General features: G+C 40.4%; 2 protein-coding genes across 5 annotated transcripts in view; one reads left to right on the top strand and one right to left on the bottom strand.

Annotated features, from left to right (window-relative positions):
* Positions 1 to 3,245, bottom strand: part of VPS35 (VPS35 retromer complex component) — a 36,280-nt gene extending 33,035 nt beyond the window's left edge. The window contains exon 1 of one of the 2 annotated variants that reach the window (XM_007539443.2): positions 3,166 to 3,245. In XM_007539443.2, coding sequence (XP_007539505.1) covers positions 3,166 to 3,168 — 3 coding nt within the window. In that variant the 5' untranslated portion in view covers positions 3,169 to 3,245. Of the gene's footprint in view, positions 1 to 2,710; positions 2,747 to 3,165 lie in introns of those variants that run through there. The other variant, XM_060185634.1, reaches the window with a different exon arrangement.
* Positions 3,246 to 3,353: 108 nt separating this feature from the next.
* Positions 3,354 to 14,533, top strand: part of ORC6 (origin recognition complex subunit 6) — a 62,681-nt gene continuing 51,501 nt past the window's right edge. For 2 of the 3 annotated variants that reach the window (XM_060185633.1, XM_007539500.3), the window contains exons 1-6: positions 3,360 to 3,795; positions 5,968 to 6,097; positions 8,667 to 8,830; positions 11,172 to 11,261; positions 13,836 to 13,948; positions 14,399 to 14,467. In XM_060185633.1, coding sequence (XP_060041616.1) covers positions 3,572 to 3,795; positions 5,968 to 6,097; positions 8,667 to 8,830; positions 11,172 to 11,261; positions 13,836 to 13,948; positions 14,399 to 14,467 — 790 coding nt within the window. In that variant the 5' untranslated portion in view covers positions 3,360 to 3,571. Of the gene's footprint in view, positions 3,796 to 5,967; positions 6,098 to 8,666; positions 8,831 to 11,171; positions 11,262 to 13,835; positions 13,949 to 14,398; positions 14,468 to 14,533 lie in introns of all 3 variants that reach the window. The other variant, XM_060185631.1, reaches the window with a different exon arrangement.

Raw genomic sequence — 14,533 nt, 5'->3', positions numbered from 1 at the left:
ACTGCCATGCAACCAACTTAATTGCTGTTATGGATATAGTCTAACCAAAATCTCAAAAGTTCTTTTTCTCTAAATTAGTTTTCACCTGCATTTCAATCTATTAGATCAAAAACCTAGTTTATGAGAATACTGACACTACCCCCCAAAAAAAAAACAAGAGACTAAACAGCACAAAAATAATTATCTGGAATTATACTTATAAATAATTACCATTAACAAACATTGTACCTTACATTTCAGGTATGAAGATTTACAGTTTATAGCACAAAATATATCTAGGTATGCTTCTTTTTGTCATCAGTAAAAATATATTTGCAAAATGAAATAGTTCCCCGGGGCTGGTTAAGCACACATGTGACAATGCACAAGGACCCAGGTTCAAGCCCCTAGTCCCCACCTGCAGGGGGAAAGCTTCATGAGTGTTGAAGCAGGTGTTTCTCTATGTCTCTGTCTCTCTCTCTCCCTTTCAATCTCTGGCTGTCTCTATCCAGTAAATAAATAAAGATAATTAAAAAAATTAAAGAGAATATTTTAAAATAAGTATTTTAAAAAATAAAATAGTTCTGTATCAAGCAGAATTAGTAAATCTGCCATATATGCTATATCACATTATAAGTAATAGTCATTTTTATATTCTTGGCACTTGACATATAGTAGTAGATGCTTCATAAATATTCACAAAGTGAACAAAAGAGTTGGTTTTAGAATGTTTCCAGTATACACTCATTAAAGACTAAAGAATCAACAGAAAAATAAATTATGCTGTATGTATAATAATGACATAGCAGATGATAAAAATGAATGAAGTACTGATAAGTGGTATGCTACTGAACCTAGAAACCAAATGCTAAGTGAAATAAACCAAATTCAAAAGATCACATATTGTATGATTTGACCTATTTGAAATATCCACACTATGTAAAGCACCCATAAAACTGGAAGCAAACTGTCAGGTTCTTTCTTTATGAACGTTTCTCTAGATACCTTGCAATAGTGTAGATATACAGAAATATAGAAAATTAAGACTTATTAGAAAGTAGGCTACAAAATTTAGAAATAAGTGAGATGAAGCTATAGTTAGATAAAATGTATTTGCACATTTTCCTTATAAGATGGCATACAAATGACTGCTACAGGGAGTTTCTTGATATCCTTCCTGTCTAGTATACCTTAGAACAGAAACAAATAAATTGGGTAACCAGTATCTCCACACATGAACATGCTTTCATTTACTAGTGGCTTTCTACATCAGCTACATAGGTTGGAGGAAATGGTACCACTACAGAATCATGATCAAATTAACATTTGTGATTAGCTCCATCTAACTTAAGAACAAGTCAAACAGTCTTCCAGATGCGATAGTTTTAAAGTGCAAATAAAAGCAACTGTTGTCATTAAATTCAAACAGGGGTTAGAATACTTGCATAACTGTTATGAGAAATGAAAGGATTCAAATAAAGCTCAAAACATGCCTAGCCCTTAGTACTGTTACCACTATTCTGTCTCCATTAGATACAAGTAACTATTTCCACCTATTCTAGCAACTGTGTTTTGGTCAACAGAAGGCATACAAGATGCTTTGATGAACTGAACTGGATGCTAGAATTTTAGAACTCAAGAGGGTCAAAGAGACCAACATTTGTTTTTCAGATGCAAAAGTGAGACCAAAAGAACTGAAGGACTTGTCCAAGTAATAAAGACAGTCCTTTCCAAATAAAACTAATGAGAACAGGACCATGCATCTTAAATCACAGCTCCAAACTGGTTCAGCCAGTACAGAATGAAGACATATAGTAGGTGCTGAGCAACAGTCAAATCCTAGTTAAATTTTTTTGTTTTTTTAAAAAATATGTTTATTCCCTTTTGTTGCCCTTGTTGTTTTATTGTTGTAGTTATTATTGATGTCATTGTTGTTGGATAGGACAGACAGAAATGGAGAGAGGAGGCTAAGACAGAGAAGGGGGGAGAAAGACACCTGCAGATCTGCTTCACCGCTTCTGTGAAGCGACTACTGTACTTAACCCGCTGGGCTACCGCCCAACTCCCTCCTTGTTAATTTCTTATTGTCCTTATCTTAGAATCTTATAAAAAAAATTCTATCACAGCCTACTATCTGAAAGTGTATATAAAACATTTACATATTTAATGACTCTTGCCAAGCACACAAGTTTACAGAAACCTGCCTACATAAAATGAATGAGATCACTAAAGCGAACAGCAGTACACCATCACACAAAAACATTACTTCCACAGAGTAAATTATGTTAAGTACTGATAAAATGCCAAGTGTCAACTTGTGGAAACTAGACACAAGGATTCACATTTTGGGGAAGTTCAAGTCTAGTGGCCAACAGCCACAGGACGACTGGCAGCCATCACAGAGAACGGATTCTAAGGAGAAAATAGCTACTTGCTAGCGAGTAGGATACTTGGGTTTCACCAATGGGAAGACATGTGAGAGAGCCAGGGCACAAAATGAACCAATGCTAAAGTAAACAGTAGTCTCCTTTCAGTCTATCATAAGTAATGGGGGATCAGAGAGCCACTAGTCCTTCCAGGAAATTCACATCCCCGAGCCCCTAGAATTCCCTGGCAAGCGCTGTAGTGGAAGGGGGCTTGGAAGCCGAGAAAAGAGGGGGCACTTTAGCGCCCCCTCCCACCCTTCCTCGGCTTGGCTATTTCTTGCTGGAGAAAGAGCTTAGAGCCCTACCTCGCGTAGAGGTAGAAGCATGAAGCGAGCAGCCTGCGGGCGGGGTCAAACGCCTCCTCAGAGCCACAGGCCCGGCGCACACCCTCACAACCCGGTCGGACTCCTCGGCCCGGCCCGGCACTCCCTTCAAGGCAGGGCGGCGACCAATCCACTCAGACCCGCCGCCAGCCTTTGCGAACCCCCGGAGGTTCCACGAGGAGACCGCCTCCCACGGAGAAAGCCAGGTCGCGGAGCCACAGCCGCCTACCCCAGCCGCCGCCCACCCGAGTGCAGCGCGGATAGGCCTGTCTGCGGCCTTCGCTGGCCTGTCCCCTATCCCGCAGGCCAACACCGGCTGGTTTTATCCCCGAATGGACTGCAGGCCCCCAGCTCCTTCCACAGAGCTTCAGGGCGGTGGAAGACAACAGAGCCCGAGAGAAGGGGCGCGTATGGGGCTGGCGACCCTCAGCACTCACCATGGCGACTCCCTGGAGCCTGCAGCAAGCAGCACCCACCCGCGAGGAGCCTCCCCGCGGTCAGGTGACGCTGCGGCCCCCTCCGAGCCCCGCCCACCGTAGCCCCGCCCCGGAGCCTGCTGTGGACTTCTCGATTGGTCCGTTTCTAAAGAACCGAAGTCTCGCGTGTTTATTGAACGTGACCACTTATCGCCACATTGATGGGCCTGGATAGTAGCCAGTCTCACTATAAGCAAGGGTGGGACTGGGCAAAATTAACAGAGAATTATTCGGCGGCAGGAAAGAGACTGCTGAAAGGAAAGGCAGTGTTTGACTAATCTGTCAAAAAGGACGGGTTGAAAGGAACAGTCGCTCGTCCTTGTTCGCCTTGTCGCCGAGCAAACACTAAGGCGCATGCGCAGAAGGAATGCTAGGATTGACTTGTGGGCTGTCTCAATATCCGTCCCGACCAATTCGGAGGCAGCGGGAGGCGGGGGGCGGGGTTTTTCACTTCACTGGCCCGCTAGGCGTTGGCGCGCGGGTTTTGTCGCGTTGCTGCCTTGAGCGCCAAGTGCTGTGGGCCGCGATGGAGTCGGGGCTGCTTAGGCGTCTAGCTCCACGCCTGGGCATCTCCGAGCCCGAGGTGCTGAGGTAAGTTCTACCGCGTAAACCGTAGCAGTAGTGGTCTCCCCCCCAGGCTAGTGTCGCGGGAGTGCTAGGCGGGAATCCGGGACGAGTTGTAGCCGGTTGTGGGCTTGGGAGGAGGCAAGAGCGGACTGCAGCAGACTTCCGGGGGGACTGCTGGCTCAGGGCAGCAAGGGGGTGGGAAAAGCAAGTGTTCGAAGAACTTCGGAGTCATCCCGGGGTTCGGTTTACAGTGGTGAACCGGGCAGGCTGGTTTTTACCCGCAGGCGAGCGAGGCAGCGCGCGGCTGTCTCGTAAAAAGAAAGAGAAAGAAAGAAAAAGAAAGATGGGGGGGTGCGGGGGAGGGGTCCCATTTGCGCTGAGACTATTGCTGAAAGGTCCTAGCAGAGGGAACCAGTGAGTAGAGTCTTCTGAAACAGAAGCAGTAACTGTGCAACAAAAGAAATAAGGTCATTGTAGCTAAAACCTTGAGAGCAGGGTTAGGTTCGTACCTCCCTCGTCCATTACCTGTGGAAGAAAAGGAAAAGAAATACTTCTTAAAAAAAAAAAAAATCTAAAAGACCTGGATTGGGCAGTTATTTAGAACAGCTGTTCTCAGAGTGTGTTTCTGGACCAGCAGCCTCAGTATAATCTTGACACTTGGGTCCATACTCCCAGAGGGTTAAAGAATAGGAAAGCTATCAGGGGAGGGGATGGGATATGGAGTTCTGATGGGGGGGGGGGATTGTGTGGAGTTGTACCCCTCTTATCTTATGGTTTTGTCAATGTTTCCTTCTTATAAATAAAAAATAAATAAAATAAACGTAAAAAAGAGGGCCGGGCAGTAGCAAACATGGTGCAAAAGCCCTGGCTCCCCACCTGCAGAGGGTCACTTCACAAGCGGTGAAGCAAGTCTGCAGGTGTCTTTCTTTCCCCCTCTCTGTCTTCCCCTCCTCTCTCAAGTTCTCTCTGTCCTATCCAACAACAACGCCAACAGTAACAACAACAAGGATAAATAATAAGGTCAACAAAAGGGAAAAAATAGCCTCCAGGAGCAGTGGATTCATAGTGCAGGCACTGAGCCCCAGCAATAACCCTGGAGTCAAAAAAAAAAAAGTGAAAAAAAAATTTGAACGATAGACACAAAGCAGAACTTGGACTGGGTCTGGTGTATTGAACCAAAGTAAAGGACTCTGGGGTTCGGGGGAAGGGTTCAGGTCCTGGAACATCATGGCAGAGGAGGACCTAGAGGGGTATTGAATTGTTATATGGAAGACTGAGAAATGTGAATGGATAGATGGCATAATGGTTATGCAAGGAGACTCTTATTCCTGAGGCTCCAAAGTCTCAGGTTCATGGTGAATTCTTCTTTACCCCATCTTGGATGGAGCTCAAAGACATCATGTTAAGTGAAATAAGTCAGAAACAAAAGAATGAGTATGAGATGATCTCATTCATAGACAGAAATTGAAAAACAAGAGCAGAAGGGAAAGCTCTAAGCAGAACTTGGACTGGAGTTGGTGTATTGCACCAAAGTAAAAGACTTTGAGATGAGATGGGGGAAAGGTTCAGGTCCTGGAACATGATGGCAGAAGAGGACCTAGTGGGGGTTATATGGAAATGTTATGCATGTACAAACTATTGTATTTTACTGTTGACTGTAAACCATTAATCCCCTAATAAAGAAATGAAAAGATGCAAGTATATGCACCCTCCCCCTCCCACATCCCCTTCACCAATGACCTACCAAGAAGAAACTGATGTTGCAGTCCTGCAGTTTGTTTTCATGATCACCCAAGGTGATTGTCTAGTACCGTAATTTGGGAATCAGTGATTTAAATGATTTGTGTGATTTAAATGATGTGTGTGTGTGTGTGTGTGTGTAGGTCCTGGTCTAATATGCCTGTTTCTGTGATAGTTCATGGTTGTTCCAGTACTGGAAAGATGAAAAGCATGTGTGTGGGTGTGTTTGAGGAATTGAAGAATTTTCTTTTGCTTGAAAGCATTTGAACACAGTGGTGTCTGAATTCACAGCGCTTGTTCATTCTTATAGAACCCCTTCCTGAATAGTAAGTTTCAATCCTAACCTCCAGTGAACTAGCTTAAAAATTAGGCTTAGGCTGTATTCAGTGTTTATGAAAGTGTTAGGCAAAACTTCTGGAAGTGAGTTTTAGTAACCACAGTGCCCTGAATAACCAGGAAAGCAGAAGAATACTTTCGACTGTCCCACATAAAGTGTGTTGGCCTGTCTGCACATACCACAGAAACCAGCAATGCTGTTATGTGCCTGGACCTTGCAGCTTCCCATGTAAAGTGCCCCTTGGACAGGGTAAGTCTGAGTGATGTATGACACTTAGTAATGAATAATGAGTGTGACACTGCTTAATTTTTGGTTGGATTAGACACTGTACATCTTTCATGTTTTAAAATTTCCCTGACTGTTCTCATAAGCTATTATTTTAAATTAACTTTAGAATCATTTCCTTGTGAGATGTATCTCACTGGTATAGTGCATGTTTTTCTTATATGAGCCACTGGATTCAAATCCCTGTACCACATAAACAACTAAAAAAGGATATTGGGAAAATTTCTTGAGTTGGAAAACAGTATTTTGCATCATTCTTTTTATTCTTTACTATAGGCTTCCAAGCATTCCTATGAAACTTTTCTTAAGCTGAAATGGTATAAAATTCATTTATGTGGTAATTTTTTTTAATATTTCATTTATTTATTCATAAGCAATGATAAGAGAAAGAACCAGATATCACTCTGGTACGTGTGCTGCCGGGGCTTGAACTCGGGACCTTATGCTTGAGAGTCCAAAGCTTATCCACTGCGCCACCTCCCGGACCACGTGGTAATTTTTTTTGTTTTCAAAACTTAAAAAATATCCTACCAAATCATACTAAATAACATATAAAACCCTAGATCACTATAGTAGTAAAAGCAATATATATATATATATAGTACTATATATAGTAAACGTAAGAATGTTGTGATAAATATAGCCTGTGGAAGCTTGTTGCTACCTCTTAAACAGTTCTCTGCAGAGTACATCCTGATCACTATTTTTGCTTTTGCCCTTTTGTTGTGTAAGTGAAAATCAAGTGAAGTCTTTTGATAGGAACTTTTGTTTTAATTTTTTTATATTTACTTATATTTATTTTTCCTTTTTTGTTGCCCTTGTTTTTTTTTTAATTGTTGTTGTAGTTGTTCATGTTGTTGTTGTTAGGACAGAGAGAAATGGAGAGAGGAGGGGAAGACAGAGGGAGAGAGAAAGAGAGACATCTACATACCTACTTCACCACCTGTGAAGGGGCTTCCCTACAGGTGAGGGCCAGGGGCTCGTACCAGGATCCTTAGGCCAGTCCTTGCGCTTTGCGCCATGTGCGCTTAACTGGCTGTGCTACCGCCCAACTCCCCTGATAGGAACTTTTGAATAGTTGGGATATGAGAATTTATTTTCCCTGGCCACCTCTTTCTTTGCTAGAGTCCATTTCTAGACTGCCATTAACACCCTCCTCCTAAATACATAGTTAAAAAGTTTTGCATTTTTTTCTTCTAGTGTCACAGTGGCTGAAAACACAAGCTTTCATATGTTGTACCATGTGGTACCAAATCTCAGTGCCACTGTGTGTGTATGTGTATCTGTCTGTCACTCACTGGAATCCCTCACATGTTCATTTTATTGCTCCTAGGCTTTTTTTTTTTAATTCATACACACACACACACACACACACACACACACACACACACACACGGAGAACCACCACGACACTGCTTTAGCATCCATGGAGTTCCCCCCATGCTTGGATTAGACCCTGTCACTACAGTAGTAGTGGTCCATGTGGTAACAGGACATAAGCCCAAGACTTTGAGCATGGTAAGTCATGCACCATCTTGTATGAGCTTTCTCCCACTGTTAACACCACTTATTAGTAGCTCTGCAAGCCTCTAGTTTCTTTATCCATAAGGTAAGGATAAAGATAGTCTTTTCACTGAATTATTATGAAAATAAACAATTTACAATATGCAAGAGACTTAACACAGTATCTCCCATATATACTCATCTATGGCTAATCAGGGCCGCTGCTCAAGACTTTGTATATATGAGGTTGAATCCCAGCACCTCATATATCAGAACTGAGCAGTACTGTGATGTGTGTGTTTAAATTAAAAGATTATATATTGGGGCAGGGGCAGATAGGAAGTGATACAGTAGATAATCTTTGGGTTCTCTGGCTTTCTCCTCTCATTAATAAATAAGTAAATCCTTTTTTAAAAAATTGCATGATATATGTTTAAAAACAAAAAACTTGGCTGCCCCTCCTACTTTGTAACCTCAGACTACACTATTCATTTAACAGGCCATGCATTTTAATGACTTAATAATTTTGAAAATGCAGATACTTTTAAAATGTGTTATGTTTGTGGCAAGCTCCTGTTTGTCTTACATGACCCTGCCTTGCTGTGATATCCTTTATGAAGTTTTCCTTGACTGTGCCAGGCAGAGTGAATTTCCCTCTGTTCATGATCCTACTTCGCTCCCAGTTTTCTTTCTCTCCCCTATACCCTTCTCTAGAGACTTAACTTTCCCTACCTGTCTTTTATCACTTTCTTCTTTTGATTACACACTGATGCCTTTGCTAAAAAGCATATGGCCACATATATGTTTTCTTTGTTTTTATACTCAATTTAGTTTTAATGATACTATTTTAAACTATTGTGTGTTTTCAAGACTGACTGACTGGCAAAATTACTTATTTTTTACTAAATAATGGTAAACATTGGGGAAGAGACTTAATATAAAATTAATAAAGAAAAGCTAACTAAAGTTTAGTGCACTAGTATAGAGAACTTGGGATTTTTAAATTCATTGTGTGTTTGTTCTTTTATAGACTTACTTAATTAAACTTTCTGGTTTGAATAAGAAGATGTATCAGAGCTGTCTTAAATCTTTTGAGTGTTTACTGGGCCTGAATTCAAATATTGGCATAAAAGACCTTGCTGTACAATTCAGTTGTACAGAAGCAGTGAACATGGCTTCAAAGATACTGCAAAGGTATGGGGGTTTAAAGACACTTAATTGAAACATTAGATTGATACATAAAGCAAAATAAGTTCATAATGAAGTGTCGGCTTCTCTTACACATTTTAAAAAAATATATACTTGTTTATTCCCTTTTGTTGCCCTTGTTTTATTGTTGTAATTATTATTATTATTGTAATTAATGTCATGCTTGTTGGTTAGGACAGAGAGAAATGGAGAGAGATGAGGAAGACAAGGGGGAGAAAAAGATAGACACCTGGCAGAACTGCTTCACTGCCTGTGAAGCAACTCCCCTGTAGGTGGAGAGCTGGGGGCTTGAACTGGGATCATTTCGCTGGTCCTTGCGCTTTGCGCCATCTGCACTTAACCCGCTGGGCTACCACCTGACTCCCCTCTTACACATTTTTATAATTTACAGTTGTGATTTCCTTTTTCTTTTTTTTTTTTTTTTGCCACCAGGGTTATCCCTGGGGGGCTCAGTGCCAGCACTAAGAATCCACTGCTCCTGGCAGTTTTTTTTTTTTTTCTTTTTTCCCTCTTTCTATTATGCTTGCTCGGACAGAGAGAAATTAAGAGGGAAGGGAAGATAGGGAGAGAAAGAGATACCTACAGACTTGCCTTACCACTTGTGAAGCTTCCCCCTAGCAGATCAAGAACAGGGAAAAAAAAATGTGTGTGTATATATATATATATATATATATATATATATATATCATTTTTAAATTAATAGTAAGTTATGTTTGTAAAATTATAAGATACAAGTTCCACAACCACACCCACCACCAAAGTTCTTTGTCCCCACTCTCATCTCCGTTGTTCTCACAAAGTCTTAGAAATGGTTTGCTGGGAGTCGGGCTGTAGCGCAGCGGGTTAAGCGCAGGTGGCGCAAAGCACAAGGACCGGCATAAGGATCCCGGTTCGAGCCCCGGCTCCCCACCTGCAGGGGAGTCTTCACAGGCGGTGAAGCAGGTCTGCAGGTGTCTATCTTTCTCTCCTCCTCTCTGTCTTCCCCTCCTCTCTCCATTTCTCTCTGTCCTATCCAACAACGACAACAACAATAATAACAACAACAACAAAACAGCAAGGGCAACAAAAGGGAATAAATAAAATAAATATTAAAAAAAATTTAAAAAAAAAGAAATGGTTTGCTTTTGTTTTTTTTTTTACTGGAGCACTGCTCATCTGTGGTTTCTGGTGGTGTGTGTGTGGGGGGGTGTGGATTGAACCTTGGACTTTGGAGCCTCAGCAACTATAGTCTCTTTGCATAACCATTATGCTATCTACCTTCACCCTTGTGTTTTTTTTTAATCTTTTTTTGTTTGTTTCAAGTTCATGTTTATTATTTCTTTAGATTCCACGTATGAATGAAATCATCCAGTAGTTGTCGTTCATCTCTACTTATTTTGCTAAGCATAATCACCTCCAGTTCCTTCCATTTTGTCCAGGGACACAATATCATCCTTTTTGACTGCAGAGTATATATCCCAAAACTTCTTTAACCAGTCATCTGTCAGTGGGCATTTAGGCTGCTTCTACTCTTTGGCTATTGTGAATAATGCAGCTTGGAACATAGGAGTTCATATGTCCTTTTAAGTTAGCGTTTGAATGTCCTTTGGATACCTGAAAGTGGTATTGCTGGATCATAAAGTAATTCCATTTTTATGTCTTTTAGGACTCTATACAGTCTTCCAAAGAGGCTGCACTAATTTGCAATTCTACCAGCAGTGTAGCAGAGTCCCTTTTTCTCCATAACCTATCCAATACTTGTTATATCTTATTTTGTTAATGTAGGCCATTCTCACAGATGTAGTAGTAAGTTTTATTGCTTTAATTATATGTGAAGTGGAACATTTCTTTAAATGTCTATGGGCCATTTCTTCTTTAGAAAACTGGACATTTAATTCTTTGGCCCACTTTTTTATTAGATTATTTTTCATTCTTTTGTAGAGCTTTACTAACTGTATGTGTATTAGACATCAGTTACTTGTTAGGTGATCTGCAAGTATCTTCCATTTACTGGCTTCTCTGGTTATCTTTGTATAGTTTCCATTCAATGTGTAGAAGCTTTTAAGTTTCATGTAGTCCCTTATATTTCCTTGTTTTCATTTAAATTGCCTATGGGGTTAAGTCTCCAGATATATCTTTGATGTGAAAATCGTGCAAAGTCTCACTGACCTTCTGTAAACTGCTATAAATTAAGTTTTGGTCTAATATCCAGAGCTTTGATTTGTTTTGATTTAACTTTAGTGTATGGTGTTAGGTGGTGGTCTTGTTTCACTTTTTTAGTGTGGCTGTTCAACTTTCCCAATACCACTTTTTTAACTTTTTTCTTTCTTTTTAATTTTTCTCTTAGCTATGAGTCCAGTCTTCCACAAATACAGCAAGTGGACCTTGACTTATCCAGGCCACTTTTTACCACTGCTGCACTACTTTCAGCATGCAAGTAAGTGTTCTTTGGGGTTGGTTTGTTGCTACTGCCTGGACTTTACCACTCTGGGGCTACTTTTTCAGATACAGAAAGGGAGAAGGAAAGGTATCAAAACAAATTTTTCATTCCTAAAGACTATTTCTAATTTACTTTCATCTCAGCATATATTCTCATATAAGTAGCACTAAAAATAGTGGCCAGATCGCCAGTTTATCTCACATCCCAAGTTGACAACTGGTTCCGGAGGTCTGCTTGCCAAGTATCAGTTGAGTTTCTGATTTTAGGATCTCCCTTTCATAAATAATGAAATCTGTCATTAAAAACAGTCATTTTCAACTTTATAATTGTATTTTTTAAGCACTGACTGCAACAGTTTATCAAATAATGTATAAAGTATTTCAGTGATAGACTATTATATTTGAATCTTAAATTTTTTTGTATTTATTTATTTTCCTTTTTTGTTGCCCTTATTTTTTATTGTTGTTGTAGTTATTGTTGTTACTGATGTTGTCGTTAGATAGGACAGAGAGAAATGGAGAGAGTAGGGGAAGACAGACGGGGGAGAGAAAGATAAGATACCTGCAGACCGGCTTCACTGCCTGTGAAGTAACCCCCCTGCAAGTGGAGAGCCGGGGCTTGAACCGGGATCCTTAAGCTGGTCCTTGCGCTTTGCTACATGCGCTTAACCTGCTGTGCTACCACCCGACTCCCGAATCTTAAAATTTTAAGTTGTCTACTTGTATACTGAAATGTTATCCTGGAAGTAGTAATAGTAGATTATGATTTCTTGTTTTTTGTAATTGTAAACATTATCTGAAATTGTTTTATTGGGAAAACCTTTAAATAAACAAAATGAAGTACCTTAAAGAATGAGTTTCTCACTAGTCAGCCATTAGTTTCAGTGTGTTTGGTTCTATTAGCTGTATTCCTAGGAGTGATTAATCACATTCATAAAGGTATTAGTGTATGGGGAGGGTTGTTATCATGGAAAACAATATTGAGTCTTGAGATAACATTATGCAGAACAAAGATTCAAATAGTCTACCCTGTTTATTTTATATTTATATGGCTTTGATACATGCTATTAAGAGGGAGAGACATGTTAAGAGGGGCATTGGGGAGGAGGGAAGGGTGATTTGTATTCATGTAGTTATAAATATAAGCATCATGGTTTAAAGTAAGTTGAACTTTTTAAAAGTTTCTAAATTGTCCTTCAGAAATTAATAACACATGAAATTCACTATAAGGCATGAAACACTAGCAGTTTTTTTTTTTTTGTTTTTTTTTTTATTCATTAGTGAGACAGGAGAAGAGAGAGAAAGAATCAGATAACACTCTGGTACGTGTGCTGCCAGGGATTGAACTCAGGACCTCATGCTTGAGAGTCCAATGCTTTATCCACTGCACCACCTCCCAGACCACAGCAAATGTTTTTTATTTATTGCTTCCAGGGTTATTGCTGGGGCTTGATGCCTGCACTACGAATTCTCTGCTCCTGGAGGCCATTTTCCCCATTTTGTTGCTACCCTTGTTCTCGTTATTATTGTTGTTGTCATTGCTGCTGCTGTTGTTGGATAGGACAGAGAGAGATCGAGAGAGGAGGGGAGACAGAAAGATAAACACCTGCAGACTTGCTTCACTGCCCTGTAGGTGGGGAGCTGGAAGCTCGAACCGGGATCCTTACGCTGGTCCTTGTGCTTTGTGCCATATGCGCTTAACCCGCTGTGCTACCGCCCGACCCCCAGCAAATGTTTTTATATACTTCCTTTGTTACGTAATAGATCCTATGTGCATTTAACTCAGTAAGCAACTAAATAAATAACTTAAAAGGAAATGCTGTGGTTACAGTTAAGTGTATATATTTGGAGCAAAAGGAATAATTGGACATAACAATAACATGGACAAAAAGGAAATAGACTTGTATTCTTTTTAGCCAAAGAAGATCACTTAATTGGCCTCAAGAATGGTACTTTATAAGAGTTGGACAGTGGCATACAGTAAAGTGCACAAATTATTATGTGCCAGGCGAGTGTTGGGGGTGTTTCTTCCCGGACACGTGCTCTCTGGGTTGGAGAGAACTCAACCTGAGCCAACCTGGGCTGCTGCTTACTCAGCGATGTGGGAAAGAGACCAGGAACTCGTGGCAGAGCGGGAACGCAGTGCAATGCCTTTATTGATCAGATACAACACCTTTATATATATCTTTAACCGGAAATGGCAAGTGGGAAAAGGAAATGGCTAGGAGAGGGGGTGGAGAAAAGAGCTTGAAGGTAGAACATAGCAGCTGTTGCAAAGGTTCTAACTAGTGGGATTAATTAACCAATACCCTGCAGGCAGGGTGGGTCTCAGGCAAAACAATGATTATGTAAATAGACCATACTATCAGCAATGCAGCATGGAGGAGAGGGGCTGCTCAACAGTCATGCACAAGAACTGGTTGGTTCAAATCCCCAGTCTCCACCAGTGGGGTGAAGGGGGGTGGTGGTGGTGTGTGTCACAAACAGTGAAGCAGTGTTATAGGTGTCTTTTTCTCTCTCCTTCTATCATCCTGTCTTAAAGAGAACAATAATTTATAAAATTCTTTTGTAGGACTCTAAATCTGAAAGTGGACAAAAATAAAATGGTGACTGTATCTGGTGTAAAAAAAGCCATATTTGACCGTCTTTGTAAACAACTAGAAAAGATTGCTCAGCAGGTTGATAGTAAGTATTCATTCAAGAATTTTTCATTTGAAAACAGGCCTCTTGGTGAAAGCCAAGTGTTTTTATATTGCAAGCTGTCAGCTTTCTGAATTCTGTATTTACTGTGTCCCAGACCAGTTGTCAGAGGGAGAATTTTTTTTCCAAAATAATGTTGTTTTAATAACCAAAAAGAAAGAAAGAAAATCTGTGGTTCCACAACTACAATTCTGACAAATAAATTCTTAGTTAACATGCACCAGTTCTAAATGCTAGTCTCCATCTATACAATATAGAATAGAAGTGATTGTTAACATCCAAAGAAGAAAAGCCAAAGAAAAGAAAATGGCAGTCATTTGCCCTCCCCTTACTGTAGCATTTGGTCAGTTAACTCAGCTGCTTTTTTGCTGACCTAAAATGTCACTACTAAAATTGAGAACCAAATATTTTACTTAATGAACCTTTCTCTTAAAGGAGAGCCTGGAGATCCTGCTGTTCCACCTGTGAAAAAAAGGAAAAGAGCGACTGAACTTCCAACAAAGGGTAAGGCATACTTACACTATATGAACATTGAAATTAGTGCAATGGAACAAGTATTTAATACAGTGA

Source organism: Erinaceus europaeus, chromosome 2 (genome assembly GCF_950295315.1).
Source record: "Erinaceus europaeus chromosome 2, mEriEur2.1, whole genome shotgun sequence".
Taxonomy (NCBI): Eukaryota; Metazoa; Chordata; class Mammalia; order Eulipotyphla; family Erinaceidae; genus Erinaceus; species Erinaceus europaeus.
The sequence above is the reverse complement of the archived record's forward strand: the minus strand, read 5'-3'. Positions and strand labels throughout refer to the sequence as shown.